Raw genomic sequence first — 20,273 nt, forward strand, 5'->3', positions numbered from 1 at the left:
CTGCTGTTTATTCCCAGGATTACTTTTCCTGTCCACGGAGGGAAAGGGAAAAAACGAAAAGAAGGCAGTGAAGAAGAAACCATACAAGATGAGCCGCCTACATTAATTGTGGAGCCTCACGTTATTCCCAACCGAGGTCCTTACCCCTACAACCAGCCTAAGCGGTAACAGCTTACTTATCTATGGGGTCTTTGTTTTGATTTACGTTCCAGTTCTGATTGAGTACATGAGCCCCCTGAGCACCATGACACACATCATAGCCAGGTGCTAGATTGATGGAAATGTTGTCTCTCTTACACTTAAGATCCTCAATATGTCTTGTGTATAGGAATACCATCCAGTTCACTGCTACGCAGACGGAAGCTATTCGTGCAGGGATGCAACCTGGACTCACCATGGTAAGAAACTACATTTGCCCTTGAAAGCAATAAAAGCCTATACCTTTGCCATATTGTCAGCAGTTGCAGTATTCACTAACCGGATCACTTGCATGAGCTTCATATTGACAACGTCCAATGGTTTTATGTCTGATTTGTATGTGCAATAGAAAATAAAACTGCCTTTACATACATATAAAATTAAGGAGTATTACACCCCACTCACACCCCATGGAGGACTCCAACAACATACCGCAACCCCAGGAAGGAAAAGTCGTTATGGAAATCACAGGATGGATAGATATGTTAGTAATTTACAAATTATGAAAAAATGGAAACCGCACATTCAAAGCATCCTTGATTTATTCAGTGTGGAGTATGATGCCATGTGCAGAAATCCCCCCACACCTAAAAGTCTTGGCTGCTATCAATGAGGTTATTAATGATTGTCTGAGGAATGTTCTGCCGCCAGAATGCACTTGTGCAAATCATCAAGATCGGCTGCTGGCAGCTGCCTTTGCTATTGCTCACCAATGATGTTCCAGATGTGCTTGATGGGAAACAAGTCTGGAGATGCTGCAGGTCATTGTATCATATTTAGGCCATGAGGGCTGCTCAGACTAGCACAGGCAACGTGTGGTCTGAGGTTGAAGAATTACCCCTGGGACACTTTGGAGAAAATGGCTGTACCACTGGTTCCAGATCAAATTAATGTAACACTGAGCTGCAGCGTCTCCGGACTTGTCTCCCACAAGCACATCGAGCGGATCTTGATGATTTACTCAAGTGCATTCAGTGTGGCAGAATATTCCTCAGACAACAATTAATAACCTCATTGATAGCAGCAAAGGCTGTAAGTGCGGGGATTTCTGCATGTGGCGCTCATACTTGATACTGAATAAATCGAGATGTTTTGAAAATGTTGTTCTGGTTTTTCATCTCATGAATATCAGTAACATGTCTATCCATCCCATGATTCCACAATCCCACAACTTTTCCTTCTTTATACAACTACAATTTCAATATTGAGGAGGCGTGTGTGTGTGTGTGTGTGTGTGTGTGTGTGTGTGTGTGTGTGTGTATATATATATTACACACACACACCTATATATACACACGATCTCATACAGAAGCTTTGCCTGTGAGGTGCGGTAACAGCAGGCAGACAGGTTGTGTGCTCAGTTGTTGTATGTGTGCAGTGATGGAGTCTGCATTGTATTGTGATGATCACACTTGCTCCTGTGCTTTGATGGCGGAGTGTTTAGTCGCAGTACACTCTGTGAGCCGTGCCCTCGCTCTGTTCAGTGTCGGCCTTGGATTACAGCTCCAGCTGTTTGCTCTGCTCCGTGTTTCTGTGACTTATAACCAGGTCGGCATTCACGGCTCTGGCACTTCACAGTGTAGAGAAGGCTCGGCCGGGACGTTGCACAGACTGCAGTTCATATTGTGCCACTAGGGGGTGCAGTATAACTACTTCAGATACAGAGCGCACATACACGGTGACATGATAGTTGGAACTGAAGAAATATAGTCTAGTAATTGCGTAAAACTGCAGGAATCCACAGTCCACTATGTATTATTGTGTGACACTATGGTGTACTCCAGCATGTCCCTTGTAAGAATATCCCCATAGTCCTGCTCACTAGGGGGGCCTCTGGCTCACTAGGGGGGGGCCTCTGGCTCACTAGGGGGGGGCCTCTGGCTCACTAGGGGGGCCTCTGGCTCACAGGACTACTTATTCTATGCCTTTAGAAAGTAGTTTAATTTACAAGATATTTTTTTCCCACTGTACAACAGGTTGTCGGACCTCCCGGGACTGGAAAAACAGATGTAGCCGTTCAGATAATTTCTAATCTTTACCACAATTTCCCCGAGCAGCGGACCCTTATTGTCACTCATTCTAACCAGGTAAAGGATTTATTTTTTGTTTGAGTAAATGTTGTTTTTTTTTTCCATATAAATAATAGAAAATCCACTTCTTACTGGATGGTAGACTCCATCAGACAGAGGTCAGGGACAGGGTCTGTGTTAGTGAGGAGGGGGCTGTGTAGAGGCGCGCGCCCCCTGCTCTGTCATCACCGCCCCATGCTTCATTGTACTGCTATGTTTGGAAAACCAACATGCATTTGCCTTCCAGTAAAGTGCTTTGTATAGTGAAGTGCCTGCCCCTTAGGTTATCTGATCTCCGTGTGTTGCTGGACCCCCTCCCCGAATGTGTCTGTCTTCTCTTTCTATGGTATCTAGATTACTATTGGTTAATATAATATTGTTGTTGTCCAGTCCCGGCCCACAAAGCCGTCCTCCGACTGTCCCCAATAATAGACATACAGAGTTTTATCTCCTCTCTGCCCATAAGAGGAATAAAACTGTACAAGACCCCACTACTTACCATCATGGTAACTTATGCTTTTCCTATGTTTCTATAACTCTTGCACTGCCAGATTTTTTTTTTTACATTTCTCATTTTTGGTAGCCAGCCCAGCACAATTTTTACACTTTTGACATGTACAAATAAAACCTAAATTGAAAAAAAATAAATAAATAATAAAAAAAAGGTATTAAAGGAACACTGAGGCTTTTTTATTGCTTTGATTGTTAACAGTCATTCATGTATGTGTGTGTAGAAAATGTATAAAAATACTTAACCACATTTTGCTGTTTCCAACACATTTCCGGTCCTCTCCTGGATTACATGACCTGTAGGCTCAGAGAGCATTGTCTGTGTATACCGGTGGTCACTTTCTCACTATAAATCTATGAGACGCAGAATAAGGCTCTTCAACCTCCTATAGTCTTGTAAAAAAAAGGAGCAATCGGATCACCTATTGAAGTGCACTGCAAAATACTCCAGCAATAGCAACAGCCCAGACGATGGCCAGCTCTCACATCTTCTTAAAAGAATCCCTTTATTGATCCAGGCATAAAAAATGGTTGAACACAACAGCACAAAAATTAAAAAGGCAGAAAAGAAATATCCTCTGCGCTCCCAGGCAACATGTTTCAGACCTACATTGGCTTGACAAAGGACCATGCAGGTCTGAAACATGTTGCCTGGGAGCGCAGAGGATATTTCTTTTCTGCCTTTTTAATTTTTGTGCTGTTGTGTTCAACCATTTTTTATGACTTTTATTCTACTGGATCAATAAAGCAATTCTTTTAAGAAGATGTGAGTGTCGGCTATCGTCTGGACTGTTGCTCTTATAGTCTTGTTGAGTCTTTTAGACCTCATTCAGACGTCAGTATTTTCCATCTACAAGAAAAACAGACCATTGCCGATTTTGATCTGAACCTTGGATCAAATTCGGACATGTCTCTATTTTTTTATTAAACAGACTACTCGGTTCGACGAAAAAACTGGATATGTGAACAGCCCCATAGACTACTGGTACGAGTGCTATCTGTGAAAAACATGGAGAGCACCCGTACAAGAAAAACTGCCGTCTGAACGTGGCCTAACACTGAGATAGTCTCTTCCCCCCCCCCCCCCAATCTACTTAGAAGATGCTGTGTGAGCAGGCAGGCCACAAATGCCATCCGGTGATGCCCAGAGCGGCACTGGAAATGGCAAAATACAGCAATGTGTAAGTGGATTTTATTATCCTCTCTGTACACACATTAATGATTTTGTAATAGCTTCATGGATTAATGGTTTCATAAAAAATAATGAATAAAAATTGAAATTAGTGGCTAAAGGTGTGAAATGCAGAAAATTAGATGCACCACTTAAAAAGAAAGCATAAGGGGAATCTGTCACCATTTAATCTGATGTAGGGGCAGAGACCCTGATCCCAGAGATGTGTCACTTACTAGACTGTGTTTTTCGTTTCAATAAAATCAGTGTTTTAACAGTTCAAGATTATCACTATAGAACTAGGTGTCTTGTGCTTTGTGGAACAACCCCGCGCCCACCACTGATTGGCAGCTTTCAATATACAATGTACTTAGCAGCCAGTCAGTGGTGTGGGCGGGGTTATACACAGCTCAGCATTCAGAGAACTGCTAGATCTGCAGCAGAGAAAACTGAGATTCTATCACAACTGCTGCACCCAGTAAACTAAGTAATACATTGCTGGAATCAGGGTCTCTGCCTCCTATGGCCTATGTCTCCATTTATGTATGTTTATAATATCATACGAGCTGGAAGTAGCAAAAATCTGGAAAATTCCAATCCATCGTGTCATTTTCTGTAGAAACAACTTTGGAAAGCATCTCAAGTGTCCCAGTGGTTCTATATTACATGACATTGTATTTTACGTTAATAGTAAATTTAGGGCGATATGTTTTGAGTTTCTTAAAAAAAAAAAAAAAAAAAAAAAGTGCCCCCCATTTTTTTTTTAAACTAAAATCCTCAAGACATTTAAAGACATTTATCAAGAAGTGCAGTGACCATTTTTACCCCAAAAGTGTCTTCAAGAAATGTGCACATTTGTCAAAAAGTGACCTTCCCTCCACCCCCCAATTAGTTTGTTTTTCGATGTTGGCTGTGTTGAATAAGTGACACATTAGCATTATCCTAAGGGTCTGTACGATTAACGAGATCTCACATTTATATAGTTATGTTGATGTTTTCCTGCGTTTCCGCCATCTGTATTGTATCTGTAGACCATTCGCTCTCATGCTGACGCGTCTGACCACCATACGGCACGCCATTTAGTGTCGGAACGATTGTACTAAGTAGGTCGAGTAGCCAGTTCCAAAAGTTATAATCCCACAACAACTTGCAAAAGTCTGCCTCCCCCCAGTATGCAGAGTTAGAGCGGAGCTCCCCTTAGTAGTTACGGCAGGGCCTTCACTCACTGTCTTGTCTGTTTCCACTCGGTGATGCCGGGTCATTCAAATAGAGCAGGAACGGTGTCTCATTGTTTGGCCAGTATAAAACCATATATTATGTGGGTGATTTTGCTGTGGCACAGAACTGCTACACTGTAACTGGCTTGTGCGCTCTGCTTTCCTTCCCAGTAGTCACATCAGGTCCCCAACATCCCCCATTGCCACAACCCATGACCTCAGTTGACACAGCCAACAATGGAAGATGTTTGTGTGCCACGCACCCTGCCCCACCCAGCACCCTACCCTGCCCTTCTCCGTGCCCTACCCTGCCCTTCTCCGTGCCCTTCCCTGCCCTTCTCCGTGCCCTTCCCTGCCCTTCTCCGTGCCCTTCCCTGCCCTTCTCCGTGCCCTTCCCTGCCCTTCTCCGTGCCCTTCCCTGCCCTTCTCCGTGCCCTTCCCTGCCCTTCTCCGTGCCCTTCCCTGCCCTTCTCCGTGCCCTTCGTGCCCTTCTCCGTGCCCTTCTCTGCCCTTCTCCGTGCCCTTCCCTGCCCTTCTCCGTGCCCTTCCCTGCCCTTCTCCGTGCCTTTCCCTTCTCTGTGCCCTTCCCTGCCCTTCTCTGTGCCCTTCCCTGCCCTTCTCTGTGCCCTTCCCTGCCCTTCTCTGTGCCCTTCCCTGCCCTTCTCTGTGCCCTTCCCTGCCCTTCTCTGTGCCCTTCCCTGCCCTTCTCTGTGCCCTTCCCTGCCCTTCTCTGTGCCCTTCCCTGCCCTTCTCTGTGCCCTTCCCTGCCCTTCTTTGTGCCCTTCCCTGCCCTTCTCTGTGCCCTTCCCTGCCCTTCCCTGCCCTTCTCCCTGCCCTTCCCTGCCCTTTTCCGTGCCCTTCCCTGCCCTTTTCCGTGCCCTTCCCTGCCCTTTTCCGTGCCCTTCCCTGCCCTTTTCCGTGCCCTTCCCTGCCCTTTTCCGTGCCCTTCCCTGCCCTTTTCCGTGCCCTTCCCTGCCCTTTTCCGTGCCCTTCCCTGCCCTTTTCCGTGCCCTTCCCTGCCCTTTTCCGTGCCCTTCCCTGCCCTTTTCCGTGCCCTTCGCTGCCCTTTTCCGTGCCCTTCGCTGCCCTTTTCCGTGCCCTTCGCTGCCCTTTTCCGTGCCCTTCCCTGCCCTTTTCCGTGCCCTTCCCTGCCCTTTTCCGTGCCCTTCCCTGCCCTTTTCCGTGCCCTTCCCTGCCCTTTTCCGTGCCCTTCCCTGCCCTTTTCCGTGCCCTTCTCCGTGCCCTGCCCTTCTCCGTGCCCTGCCCTTCTCCGTGCCCTGCCCTTCTCCGTGCCCTGCCCTTCTCCGTGCCCTGCCCTTCTCCGTGCCCTGCCCTTCTCCGTGCCCTTCCCTTCTCCGTGCCCTTCCCTTCTCCGTGCCCTTCCCTTCTCCGTGCCCTTCCCTGCCCTTCTCCGTGCCCTTCCCTTCTCCGTGCCCTTCCCTGCCCTTCCCTGCCCTTCTCCGTGCCCTTCTCCGTTCCCTTCCGTGCCCTTCTCCGTGCCCTTCTCCGTGCCCTTCTCTGTGCCCTTCCCTTCTCTGTGCCCTTCCCTTCCCTGCCCTTCTCTGTGCCCTTCCCTTCTCTGTGCCCTTCCCTTCTCTGTGCCCTTCCCTTCCCTGCCCTTCTCTGTGCCCTTCCCTTCCCTGCCCTTTTCGGTGCCCTTCCCTGCCCTTCTCCGTGCCCTTCCCTGCCCTTCTCCGTGCCCTTCCCTGCCCTTCTCCGTGCCCTTCCCTGCCCTTCTCCGTGCCCTTCCCTGCCCTTCTCCGTGCCCTTCCCTGCCCTTTTCCGTGCCCTTCTCCGTGCCCTGCCCTTCTCCGTGCCCTGCCCTTCTCCGTGCCCTGCCCTTCTCCGTGCCCTGCCCTTCTCCGTGCCCTGCCCTTCTCCGTGCCCTTCCCTTCTCCGTGCCCTTCCCTTCTCCGTGCCCTTCCCTTCTCCGTGCCCTTCCCTTCTCCGTGCCCTTCCCTGCCCTTCTCCGTGCCCTTCCCTTCTCCGTGCCCTTCCCTGCCCTTCCCTGCCCTTCTCCGTGCCCTTCTCCGTTCCCTTCCGTGCCCTTCTCCGTGCCCTTCTCCGTGCCCTTCTCTGTGCCCTTCCCTTCTCTGTGCCCTTCCCTTCCCTGCCCTTCTCTGTGCCCTTCCCTTCTCTGTGCCCTTCCCTTCTCTGTGCCCTTCCCTTCCCTGCCCTTCTCTGTGCCCTTCCCTTCCCTGCCCTTTTCGGTGCCCTTCCCTGCCCTTTTCCGTGCCCTTCCCTGCCCTTTTCCGTGCCCTTTTCCGTGCCCTTTTCCGTGCCCTTTTCCGTGCCCTTCCCTGCCCTTTTCCGTGCCCTTCCCTGCCCTTTTCCGTGCCCTTCCCTGCCCTTTTCCGTGCCCTTCCCTGCCCTTTTCCGTGCCCTTCCCTGCCCTTTTCCGTGCCCTTCCCTGCCCTTTTCCGTGCCCTTCCCTGCCCTTTTCCGTGCCCTTCCCTGCCCTTTTCCGTGCCCTTCCCTGCCCTTTTCCGTGCCCTTCCCTGCCCTTTTCCGTGCCCTTCCCTGCCCTTTTCCGTGCCCTTCCCTGCCCTTTTCCGTGCCCTTCCCTGCCCTTTTCCGTGCCCTTCCCTGCCCTTTTCCGTGCCCTTCCCTGCCCTTTTCCGTGCCCTTCCCTGCCCTTTTCCGTGCCCTTCCCTGCCCTTTTCCGTGCCCTTCCCTGCCCTTTTCCGTGCCCTTCTCTGCCCTTTTCCGTGCCCTTCCCTGCCCTTTTCCGTGCCCTTCCCTGCCCTTTTCCGTGCCCTTCCCTGCCCTTTTCCGTGCCCTTCCCTGCCCTTTTCCGTGCCCTTCCCTGCCCTTTTCCGTGCCCTTCCCTGCCCTTTTCCGTGCCCTTCCCTGCCCTTTTCCGTGCCCTTCCCTGCCCTTTTCCGTGCCCTTCCCTGCCCTTTTCCGTGCCCTTCCCTGCCCTTTTCCGTGCCCTTCCCTGCCCTTTTCCGTGCCCTTCCCTGCCCTTTTCCGTGCCCTTCCCTGCCCTTTTCCGTGCCCTTCCCTGCCCTTTTCCGTGCCCTTCCCTGCCCTTTTCCGTGCCCTTCCCTGCCCTTTTCCGTGCCCTTCCCTGCCCTTTTCCGTGCCCTTCCCTGCCCTTTTCCGTGCCCTTCCCTGCCCTTTTCCGTGCCCTTCCCTGCCCTTTTCCGTGCCCTTCCCTGCCCTTTTCCGTGCCCTTCCCTGCCCTTTTCCGTGCCCTTCCCTGCCCTTTTCCGTGCCCTTCCCTGCCCTTCCCTGCCCTTCTCCGTGCCCTTTTCCGTGCCCTTCCCTGCCCTTTTCCGTGCCCTTCCCTGCCCTTTTCCGTGCCCTTCCCTGCCCTTTTCCGTGCCCTTCCCTGCCCTTTTCCGTGCCCTTCCCTGCCCTTTTCGGTGCCCTTCCCTGCCCTTCTCCGTGCCCTTCCCTGCCCTTCTCCGTGCCCTTCCCTGCCCTTCTCCGTGCCCTTTTCCGTGCCCTTCCCTGCCCTTTTCGGTGCCCTTCCCTGCCCTTTTCCGTGCCCTTCCCTGCCCTTTTCCGTGCCCTTTTCCGTGCCCTTTTCCGTGCCCTTCCCTGCCCTTTTCCGTGCCCTTCCCTGCCCTTTTCCGTGCCCTTCCCTGCCCTTTTCCGTGCCCTTCCCTGCCCTTTTCCGTGCCCTTCCCTGCCCTTTTCCGTGCCCTTCCCTGCCCTTTTCCGTGCCCTTCCCTGCCCTTTTCCGTGCCCTTCCCTGCCCTTCTCCGTGCCCTTCCCTGCCCTTCTCCGTGCCCTTCCCTGCCCTTTTCCGTGCCCTTCCCTGCCCTTCTCCGTGCCCTTCCCTGCCCTTCTCCGTGCCCTTTTCCGTGCCCTTCCCTGCCCTTTTCCGTGCCCTTCCCTGCCCTTTTCCGTGCCCTTCCCTGCCCTTTTCCGTGCCCTTCCCTGCCCTTTTCCGTACCCTTCCCTGCCCTTTTCCGTGCCCTTCCCTGCCCTTTTCCGTGCCCTTCCCTGCCCTTTTCCGTGCCCTTCCCTGCCCTTTTCCGTGCCCTTCCCTGCCCTTTTCCGTGCCCTTCCCTGCCCTTTTCCGTGCCCTTCCCTGCCCTTTTCCGTGCCCTTCCCTGCCCTTTTCCGTGCCCTTCCCTGCCCTTTTCCGTGCCCTTCCCTGCCCTTTTCCGTGCCCTTCCCTGCCCTTTTCCGTGCCCTTCCCTGCCCTTTTCCGTGCCCTTCCCTGCCCTTTTCCGTGCCCTTCCCTGCCTTTCTCCGTGCCCTTCCCTGCCCTTCTCCGTGCCCTTCCCTGCCCTTCTCCGTGCCCTTCCCTGCCCTTCTCCGTGCCCTTCCCTGCCCTTCTCCGTGCCCTTCCCTGCCCTTCTCCGTGCCCTTCCCTGCCCTTCTCCGTGCCCTTCCCTGCCCTTCTCCGTGCCCTTCCCTGCCCTTCTCCGTGCCCTTCCCTGCCCTTCTCCGTGCCCTTCCCTGCCCTTCTCCGTGCCCTTCCCTGCCCTTCTCCGTGCCCTTCCCTGCCCTTCTCTGTGCCCTTCCCTGCCCTTCTCCGTGCCCTTCCCTGCCCTTCTCCGTGCCCTTCCCTGCCCTTCTCCATGCCCTTCCCTGCCCTTCTCCGTGCCCTTCCCTGCCCTTCTCCGTGCCCTTCTCCGTGCCCTTCCCTTCTCCGTGCCCTTCCCTGCCCTTCTCCGTGCCCTTCCCTTCTCCGTGCCCTTCCCTGCCCTTCTCCGTGCCCTTCCCTGCCCTTCTCCGTGCCCTTCCCTGCCCTTCTCCGTGCCCTTCCCTGCCCTTCTCTGTGCCCTTCCCTGCCCTTTTCCGTGCCCTTCCCTGCCCTTTTCCGTGCCCTTCCCTGCCCTTTTCCGTGCCCTTCCCTGCCCTTTACCGTGCCCTTCCCTGCCCTTTACCGTGCCCTTCCCTGCCCTTTTCCGTGCCCTTCCCTTCCCTGCCCTTCTCTGTGCCCTTCCCTGCCTTTCTCCGTGCCCTTCCCTGCCCTTCTCCGTGCCCTTCCCTGCCCTTCTCTGTGCCCTTCCCTTCCCTGCCCTTCTCTGTGCCCTTCCCTTCTCTGTGCCCTTCCCTTCCCTGCCCTTCTCTGTGCCCTTCCCTTCCCTGCCCTTCTCTGTGCCCTTCCCTTCTCTGTGCCCTTCCCTTCTCTGTGCCCTTCCCTTCTCTGTGCCCTTCCCTTCTCTGTGCCCTTCCCTTCCCTGCCCTTTTCCGTGCCCTTCCCTGCCCTTTTCCGTGCCCTTCCCTGCCCTTTTCCGTGCCCTTCCCTGCCCTTTTCCGTGCCCTTCCCTGCCCTTTTCCGTGCCCTTCCCTGCCCTTTTCCGTGCCCTTCCCTGCCCTTTTCCGTGCCCTTCCCTGCCCTTCTCCGTGCCCTTCCCTGCCTTTCTCCGTGCCCTTCCCTGCCCTTCTCCGTGCCCTTCCCTGCCCTTCTCCGTGCCCTTCCCTGCCCTTCTCCGTGCCCTTCCCTGCCCTTCTCCGTGCCCTGCCCTTCTCCGTGCCCTTCCCTTCTCCGTGCCCTTCCCTTCCCTTCTCCGTGCCCTTCCCTTCCCTTCTCCGTGCCCTTCCCTTCCCTTCTCCGTGCCCTTCCCTGCCCTTCTCCGTGCCCTTCCCTGCCCTTCTCCGTGCCCTTCCCTGCCCTTCTCCGTGCCCTTCCCTGCCCTTCTCTGTGCCCTTCCCTTCTCTGTGCCCTTCCCTTCCCTGCCCTTCTCTGTGCCCATCCCTTCCCTGCCCTTCTCTCTGCCCTTCCCTTCCCTGCCCTTCTCCTTGCCCTTCCCTGCCCTTCTCCGTGCCCTTCTCTGTGCCCTTCCCTTCCCTGCCCTTCTCTGTGCCCTTCCCTTCCCTGCCCTTCTCTGTGCCCTTCCCTTCCCTGCCCTTCTCTGTGCCCTTCCCTTCTCTGTGCCCTTCCCTTCCCTGCCCTTCTCTGTGCCCTTCCCCGCCCTTCTCTGTGCCCTTCCCTGACCTTCTCTGTGCCCTTCCCTGACCTTCTCTGTGCCCTTCCCTGACCTTCTCTGTGCCCTTCCCTGACCTTCTCTGTGCCCTTCCCTGACCTTCTCTGTGCCCTTCCCTTCTCTGTGCCCTTCTCTGTGCCCTTCCCTTCTCTGTGCCCTTCCCTTCCCTTCTCTGTGCCCTTCCCTTCCCTTCTCTGTGCCCTTCCCTGACCTTCTCTGTGCCCTTCCCTGACCTTCTCTGTGCCCTTCCCTGACCTTCTCTGTGCCCTTCCCTGACCTTCTCTGTGCCCTTCCCTGACCTTCTCTGTGCCCTTCCCTGACCTTCTCTGTGCCCTTCCCTGACCTTCTCTGTGCCCTTCCCTGACCTTCTCTGTGCCCTTCCCTGACCTTCTCTGTGCCCTTCCCTGACCTTCTCTGTGCCCTTCCCTGACCTTCTCTGTGCCCTTCCCTGACCTTCTCTGTGCCCTTCCCTGACCTTCTCTGTGCCCTTCCCTGACCTTCTCTGTGCCCTTCCCTGACCTTCTCTGTGCCCTTCCCTGACCTTCTCCGTGCCGTTCCCTACGCCCTTCTCCGTGCCCTCTCCTTCCCTGCCCTTCTCCGTGCCCTTCCCTGCCCTGCCCTTCCCTTCCCTGCCCTTCCCTGCCCTTCCCTTCCCTGCCCTTCTCTTCCCTGCCCTTCTCCGTGCCCTTCCCTACGCCCTTCTCCGTGCCCTTCCCTACGCCCTTCTCCGTGCCCTCTCCTTCCCTGCCCTGCCCTGCCCTTCCCTTCCCTGCCCTTCCCTTCCCTGCCCTTCTCCCTTCCCCGATCGCTCCTGCAGGAGAAGATCCAGCTGGATGAGCTCAGCAATGTATCTGTCTAGGGCCATGCATCCACACCCGGTGGTCAGGGCAAGGAGCATAACCTAGTTACCACCACGCCAACAGGGATGGAAAATATCAGTGTTACTCTGCTTGCCCGAGGGCTGCCCTTTTGGTAGTTTTGCACCGACATCATTTATTGCCATTAAACCTATTCACATATTAATAGGTTTAATACTTATTGTTTATATAGCTGCAATTTGATAAATGGTGCCTTTAATAAGTTTTGGATTACTATTACACAATTTTTTGTCTGTTTGTCTGATAATAGGTTTTAATAATTTATTGGCATACTAATATAACAGGCTGGTCATTATGGAGAAAGGTTGAACTTAATGGACCTAGGTCTTTTTTCAACCTTTGCAACTGTAATGTTATTGAGAAAAAATAATCAAGTATATAAAATAATAATTGAAAGGAGAAAAGTTCACATAAAAGACATGAGCATGCATGAGTCGCATATTTAGTGTTGGTGGGGTTTTGCACCTTTTTTTTTATTTATTTTTTTTACTTACCGTAATTGCATGTATTTGGGGCTAAAAATCATCTTTACAATTGGGCTTCCTTGAAAATTTTGCGCCATTTGGCGTTCGCAAGCTCAGGACATTCAACTTTGACAAGATCGTAAATCAAACAATAGGAGCTCTGAAAAAGACAAGTAGTAGAATTACAAATATCCTCGTCAGATTCTCATTAGCGAGCTGACTGATGGATTCTCAGTGAACTCATTCTGCAGCCAGCGATAGATAATGGGTCATAGAGATTATAGGAGGCAAGTGCTGCAAAATTTTTAATGAAACCCAATTGCAAAAATGATTTTAGCTCCAGTTACATGCATTTATGAAAAAAAAAAAGGGTTCTCATTCCTTAGTCTCTGAATACTGTGACATTGCAGGTTCACTTTTACTCCTATAACTTCACATGAAAGTGATGCAGATGGAAGGAAAGTTTCTTCTTTTGTTTGGATTATTGGGTAGTCGTCAGACACTGGTTCTTTGTACATCTGGCGTCGGGGCTGGTTCTCTTCTCTCCTGTTAGCCGGGTTGTCTGACCGGTGCCATCTGCCTAATGGCACCTAGCTGATTACTTCCAGACCTGTCCCCCTTGGCATTTCCATGCTGGCCCATTCTGCCCCCTCCGCTCTTTTCCTAGAACATCTCCATGCGGTCTGTACATACCTCTCCCCTCCTGTCCCCATCAATCTGCAGGCGCTCAACCAGCTGTTTGAGAAGATTATGGCCCTGGATATTGACGAGAGGCACCTCCTGCGTCTTGGCCACGGAGAGGAGGAGCTGGAGACGGAGAAGGATTTCAGCAGGTGAGCCGCACGGAGCAGCCGGGATTTAACCCTTCAGTGCTGGACTCCTCCAACACCGAGACAATAATAACAAAGGATGCAATAAGGACAATGTGCTAATGCTAATAAGCATGGCGTCCATGATTGCAGCCGCTGCTGCTGTTTTCCAGACAGTTGGATGTCTTCGCTGTCCAGTCCGAACTGTTCCCCCCCCAGTTCTCCTTAGTTATAGACTCTGTTCAGAGCACCTTATGGTTCACAGGGGTGAAGGTTACGGTCAGAAGATAGATCAAACATCTTTTGGGGTTATATTTACCTACTGTGATCTCAGGTATATATGGCAATGCGTAGGGGAGCTTAGGTAAGACAGCGGCCGACCTTACATGCACGCCATCGCAGAATAGACATAGGACCACATATACACGTGTACTTTATATTCAGCCACATGCTGGTTTAATTTAGATCTGCATAATGTATTTTCTTCTGGCATTTGTCATGTTGTGGATTATTTTAGACCATATATAAATATCTTCTAATCTTTCCAGGTACGGACGAGTGAACTATGTGCTGGCCCGCAGGCTGGAGTTACTGCATGAAGTGGGACGTCTACAGGAGAGTCTGGGGGTCCCTGGAGATGTGTCTTATACTTGTGAGACAGCGGGACACTTCTTTTTGTACCAGGTAAAAATCTAACTTTTATTATTTTGCTCACTTATATATCACCATTAATTCCCCAGCGCTTTACAGACATTATCATCACTGTCCCCATTGGGGCTCACAATCTACATTCCCTATCAGTATGTCTTTGGAGTGTGGGAGGAAACACACGCAAACATGGGGAGAACATACAAACTCCTTTCAGATGTTGTCCTTGGTGGGATTTGGACCCAGGACCCCAGAGCTGCAAGAGACAGTGCTAACCAATACTATGAGCTAGCCCTGGTAATATGTCCTAATGACTTCATAGTGAGGGGTTGCCCACTCATGATCCAAAATAGAGACACAATTTGTAAAAGCAACCACACTGTGGCGGACGTCGACAGATGTTCATAAGTGCGCCATTTATCTACGCAAAGCAACCCCGTTAATACTGAATTGATATTGGGCTTATGATTTCTAAACTAAACTCTCCAATCTTATTTTGTGGCGTCCCCACAGATAATGTCACGATGGGAGGCTTACCAGAGCAAGGTGAAAACCAAGTCGTCCCAAGCTCCTGAGGTCGGCGACATTGCAAAATTTTTCCCTTTCCACCAATACTTCTCCAATGCACCCCAACCCATATTCAAAGGGTGCTCCTATGAGGAGGACATGGAAATAGCTGAAGGGTGTTTCCGACACATTAAGAAGATCTTTACTCAGCTGGAGGTGGGTATGGTCCAGGACGGAGCACAATCCTGTAAGATGATCTCTCCCACAGTCAGGCTCCGCTGATGACATTGTACTCTTGTGAAACCAAACACTGCACTGAGCAGGAAACGTTCACCGCTGGCATTATTAGGTGATTGTGTCTGTACTGTAGGTTGTGGGGATAAATCACAGCCTCAATGCTGAGGTTCAGGTAAAGGGCGGAAAATGGAAAAAATACAGATGTGGTTAGAGAGAGGGTGAGCTATAATCAGCAGACACTACTTATTTCAATGCTTGTTTCATCTGGCATATAATTCCTTAGCACTTTCATCATTCAGGTAGTTCACAAATACTGTAATAAACAGCAGGCAGGTTACGATGGACTGAGCTTCTTTTTTTTTTTACCTGCGCAGGAGTTTCGAGCTTTTGAGTTGCTGCGCAGTGGACTGGATCGTTCCAAGTACCTCCTCGTGAAGGAGGCCAAGATCATCGCCATGACCTGTACACACGCAGCTCTAAAACGGCATGACCTTGTGGATCTAGGTTTCAAGGTAAATCTAAGATATCGGCAGGAATAATTAAAATATAATAAAACTCTGGAAACATTCTGAGAGAGAACCTAAACGTGACCAATAAGCGTTTAAAGAGAGATTCTTGTTCAAAATCAACATCTCTTGCTTGGAAATGCTTGAAGGCATTACACTGACCTCACAAGGATTTTAGTGGACCCCATCCTCTGTTTGGGTCGGGGCGGACATACCATTGGTGTAACCAGAGGGCCACTTCTACCTCCAAAGCAGATGTAATTGTGCATTATGAGGAACTATTGGACTGCACAGTGGCTTCTGCCTGAGTCCGCTCTTGGCTTGGGTATTCCTTTTACAACATTTATGGCGGATGCATAACATGGGTTGCAGGTCCAACCTTTTTGTCCAAACAGAGGTCCTGTGATCCTTGTTGGCCATTCACAAAGGCAATGGAGACAAGGTGTTGCCTCTTCTTTCACGTCTAAGGGGGCCATGATACAAGCCTCTATGGGATAGTCCTTGGCACTGAGTATGGATACACCATGAACGTGCCTGGTAAGAATCCACTTTACCTTTCCCCCTTGACACTCCTCAAGGGGGACTGAGCTGTTTCCAGTGGATTTCTCCAATTATTGCAGGACGTCCTGTGATTTTTGGTGTATCGTCCTCCAAAGAGCATCTCCTGTATTAAAAAGGATGGCATGTCTATCTATTATGCATATATGTCATCTCTGCTTATTGCTAATGCCGTGAACCTGCTGTAATTGATTAGTCTAAAAATGGCCGGTGACAGCTTCTCCGTGGATGCAGTGATACGGCAGCCAGCAATGGTGCGAGGTATTTTAAGGTAACCTCATCCAGACTCGTTTGGCATTGTTACCTGCTTTAGCAACAAAAAAAATGCTTTATTTTGTTATTGGCCCAGATGTTTTTGCAGCTTCAGACCGTTGTGTAAATCGTCTGCAGACGGTCACCTTGAAGTTCTCTCTCCTATCTTGCTGACTCTCGGTTCCTGTCTTTTCTCTGCAGTACGATAACATCCTGATGGAAGAAGCTGCTCAGATTCTAGAAATTGAGACCTTCATCCCCCTCCTCCTGCAGGTACAATATACAAGCCTGTGACCCCGTGAACCGTGTTATAACAGTTTACCAGAAAGCCTATACCCAGGCACTTCAACATCGCCAAATATGCTGTGCTAGATATCCCGAGGTGAACCTGAGGTGTTCATAGACAGAGCGAAATGCCGGTGTCTTCTTACTGATCTTTCATCATCTCTCAAGGTTGGGGTACCGAGAGTTTAGTGGCATATCGTATGTACACAGGTAATTTATTGGCCTCGTGACATTATTCACAAGATATACCAGGGCTAAGTCATTATTATAAATCTAATATCTAAACCCACCTTTTTATCTTTTCTGAAGTTTTCACTAAATCTTTATACCCATTCCAAACATTATCCAAATTTGTATTCCCCCACCCACCCCAAGTTACTACAAAACAATGCATTAATAATGTCTGGTCGTCCCTCAAAAGTGAAGGATTTGATGTAAAAATAAGAAAAAAAAAAGTCTGATTTCTTTCAAAACGAAAAAAGGTTAAATGGTCTTTTTTAGTAAAGGGAATCATTCAGCAGGCTTCACTGTGTTATCTGAGAGCAGCATGATGTAGGGGCAGAGACCCTGATTCCAGCGACGTGTCACTTATTGGGCTGCTTGGTGCACTTTGGATAAAATCCCTGTTTTCTCTGCTGTAGATGAAGAAGTGCTATGAATGCTGAGATGGGTATGACCCCTCCCACACACCTGATTGGCAGCTTCCTATGTACATTGTCAGCAAATTGCCAATCAGTGGAGGGGGCAGGGTTACGCTTATTAGCTGGACTACCTGGCACAGAACAACTAGTCCTGCAATGATCATCTCCTGCTGATAAAACCATGATGGTATTGAGCCTACAGCAAGCTGCTGAGCAAGTGACACATCCCTGAAATCGGGCACTTCTGCTGCTCTCGGATTAAATGGCAAAAACCTGCTGACAGAATCCCTTTAAGTTTCATACAGCCGTTTGCACCCGGTCCTGAGAGGTTCAATTTATAAATCTGTTCAAAGACATATGGCACAACGCCTGTTATCACCGCCAAGAATTTTCGAATTTGGCACTTGTCGTGCGGATCACATATCCACAGCAAATTACATAACAAGTGAATAGAGTGTTCAAAACCTCATTGACACCTAGCCGAAAAAAAAAGATAAGAAAATTATAGAGTTCTGTGGCTTTTCAGATCTCATGGTCATTTTTGGGCAGAAAAGCTGAGGATTTCACCTTCTGCAGTGCATATGGGGAAATCCAAGCCACAATTTTCATGTAACACATGTAGATTTTGTCGCAGGTTCATTGTGGAAGTTTCCTGCCACATGTGGACATAGAGAGGCGAGTGTTTTATGTCTGCATGTGTCTGTACGATTCCCCTGTAGAATCCAGAAGATGGCTTCAGCCGGTTGAAGCGATGGATCATGATTGGAGACCATCACCAGTTGCCACCTGTGATCAAGAACATGGCCTTCCAGAAGTACTCCAACATGGAGCAGTCTCTCTTCACCAGATTTGTCAGGCTCGGAGTGCCAACTGTGGATCTCGATGCCCAAGGAAGAGCCAGAGCCAGGTACAATGGTTTTATTTTTAGTTTTCAATTTAATCCGTTCCTTGGGCCAAACTCTCATAAGTAAAATGCACTTAACCTTCTATTCTAGTCTGTGCAACCTGTACAACTGGCGCTACAAGAGTTTGGGGAACCTTCCTCACGTGCAGCTGCTGCCCGAGTTCAGAGCCGCCAACGCCGGATTCCTGTACGACTTCCAACTCATAAACGTAGAAGACTTCAATGGAGTAGGGGAGTCTGAGCCCAACCCCTATTTTTACCAGGTATAGGTCATACGTTTGTTAAACTAAGAGGTGGCCATACATCTGCAATACTTGTTGAATTAAAAGGTGGCCATACATCTGCAATCGTTGTTGAACTAAGAGGTGGCCATACATCTGTAATAGTTGTTGAACTAAGAGGTGGCCATACATCTGCAATCGTTGTTGAACTAAGAGGTGGCCATACATCTGTATTAGTTGTTGAAATAAGAGGTGGCCATATATCTGTATTAGTTGTTGAAATAAGAGGTGGCCATACATCTGTAATAGTTGTTGAACCAAGAGGTGGCCATACATTTGCAATAGTTGTTGAACTAAGAGGTGGCCATACATTTGCAATAGTTGTTGAACTAAGAGGTGGCCATACATCTGCAATAGTTGTTGAACTAAGAGGTGGCCATACATCTGCAATAGTTGTTGAACTAAGAGGTGGCCATACATCTGCAATAGTTGTTGAACTAAGAGGTGGCCATATATCTGCAATAGTTGTTGAACTAAGAGGTGGCCATACATCTGCAATAGTTGTTGAACTAAGAGGTGGCCATACATCTGCAATAGTTGTGGAACTATTGTATTAAAATAAAGCCTTGTGCTGCTATATTGTGTGAGTTCACAATTATTTAGCAGTTCTTTGCTAGAAGTAAATGGCCCATTATTGACTGAACTTTCATAACATTTCATTATTTCTATGCTTTTCTGATTGAAGATGGTTACTGCCCTCTACAACAGACACTAATTAGTCTTATTCCCATGCAGAATCTTGCTGAGGCCGAGTATGCGGTCGCCTTGTTCATGTATATGCGTCTGCTGGGATATCCTGCCAATGGTATCAGCATCCTGACCACATACAACGGACAGAAGCATCTCATTCGAGACATCATCAACCAGCGCTGTAGGAAGAACCCTGTCATAGGCCAGCCTAGTAAGGCGAGTAGTAACCTGCTGGACTGTGACAGTCATCTCTGCATACTAATAGTCTAAGATCTAGATGTGAAATATAGCTCATAAGCTGCCTTGTAATCCTTAAAGAAGGCCTCCCATGAATAATTTTTATTAAATCTGTGTATATGTAGTCTAATATCAGTGTGTTAATATACTCACCTCCGCAATATCTGGTGTCCAGCATCTTTCTGCTCCTCTCCTCGGTGATGTCACCGCTCTTCAGACTCTCTGGGTCACTTTGTGCTCTATGTGTGAGCCGGAAGTCTCTTCTATAATGTAAGGTTATGGAGCCTTGTTCTACCCTCCATAGACTTGCATTGTAAAAGCCACTTCCGGGCCACGCAGAGTGCAGTATAGAGAGTCTGCAGAGCGGTGACATGACTGAGAAGAGGAGCAGAACGATGCTGGTCGTGGGGGAGAACGGCAGTAGGGGAGTAGAATAATACACTTACACTTAGACTTCATATACACAGGTTTAACTAAAGAAAAAAAATATTTGTGCTAGGGCTTCTTTATTGGGGTTGTCTACTAGTGGACCGCCCCTGCTTAATCAACTCTGGGAACCGTAGAGAATAAAAACTATGCGTACTCCCCTCCAACTACAGCATTGCTCCACTGATGTCGGCGCTGCAGTTCCCAGGGGGTGACCGGACATTGTGTCATGTGACCACTGCAGCTAGTCAGCGACCGCAGCTCATCAATGTTCCATCAGATTGGACATCCATTCTGACAAAAATCTGATGGAACATTGATGAGCTGCAGTCGCTGAAGAGCTGCATTGGTCACATGACACAACAATGTCAGTTCACCCCTTCGGAATACAGTGTCGACATCACTAGAACAGCGCCACTGCGGGAAGTGAGTATATACTGTTTTTTATTTTCTATGGGACCCTGAAAAGTCTAAGCAAGGTTAACCCCTTTAAGGGTTGTTCAGTAGAAACTGTATTCATTATTTTTACAGATCTAAAAGAGAAATGTAGGTACCTGTGTAAAATGGACAGAATACGAACAAATGATAGCCTTTGTGTTAGTGCACGAGAGCAATATTCAAGTGGATTGCAAAAAATTGCAGCATGCATTATTCTGGTCCATTTTACTGCCGACAATAGTGAATTAAGTGGCAGATGGCTCCGGTGCCCATCTGCAAAGTCAGCATGCACACAGAGGTACACATAGACCCAGTCACGTCATATTACAGCAGCTGTCTGAGCCCAGCCTGACTCTGACCATGCAGGACTCCCTCTGCAGGAAGTCAAAGGGGCAGTCCTAATCCGTGATTGACAGGCTTCCTCCCTTTATACATGTGCACACAGACATAGATGTC

At 49.9% G+C, this 20,273-nt stretch overlaps 1 protein-coding gene across 1 annotated transcript in view; it reads left to right on the top strand.

Annotated features, from left to right (window-relative positions):
- The window catches only part of AQR (aquarius intron-binding spliceosomal factor), a 102,712-nt gene that overhangs the window by 64,983 nt on the left and 17,456 nt on the right, over positions 1–20,273 (top strand). The window contains exons 21-31 of the mRNA XM_073639035.1: positions 18–164; positions 329–398; positions 2,175–2,285; positions 13,122–13,231; positions 13,756–13,891; positions 14,369–14,578; positions 14,974–15,111; positions 16,117–16,188; positions 17,561–17,748; positions 17,837–18,008; positions 18,762–18,932. Coding sequence (XP_073495136.1) covers positions 18–164; positions 329–398; positions 2,175–2,285; positions 13,122–13,231; positions 13,756–13,891; positions 14,369–14,578; positions 14,974–15,111; positions 16,117–16,188; positions 17,561–17,748; positions 17,837–18,008; positions 18,762–18,932 — 1,525 coding nt within the window. The remainder of the gene's footprint in view (positions 1–17; positions 165–328; positions 399–2,174; positions 2,286–13,121; positions 13,232–13,755; positions 13,892–14,368; positions 14,579–14,973; positions 15,112–16,116; positions 16,189–17,560; positions 17,749–17,836; positions 18,009–18,761; positions 18,933–20,273) is intronic.

Source organism: Phyllobates terribilis, unplaced genomic scaffold (assembly GCF_046119375.1).
Source record: "Phyllobates terribilis strain yellow unplaced genomic scaffold, ASM4611937v1 Scaffold_7__3_contigs__length_470593459, whole genome shotgun sequence".
NCBI lineage: Eukaryota > Metazoa > Chordata > Amphibia > Anura > Dendrobatidae > Phyllobates > Phyllobates terribilis.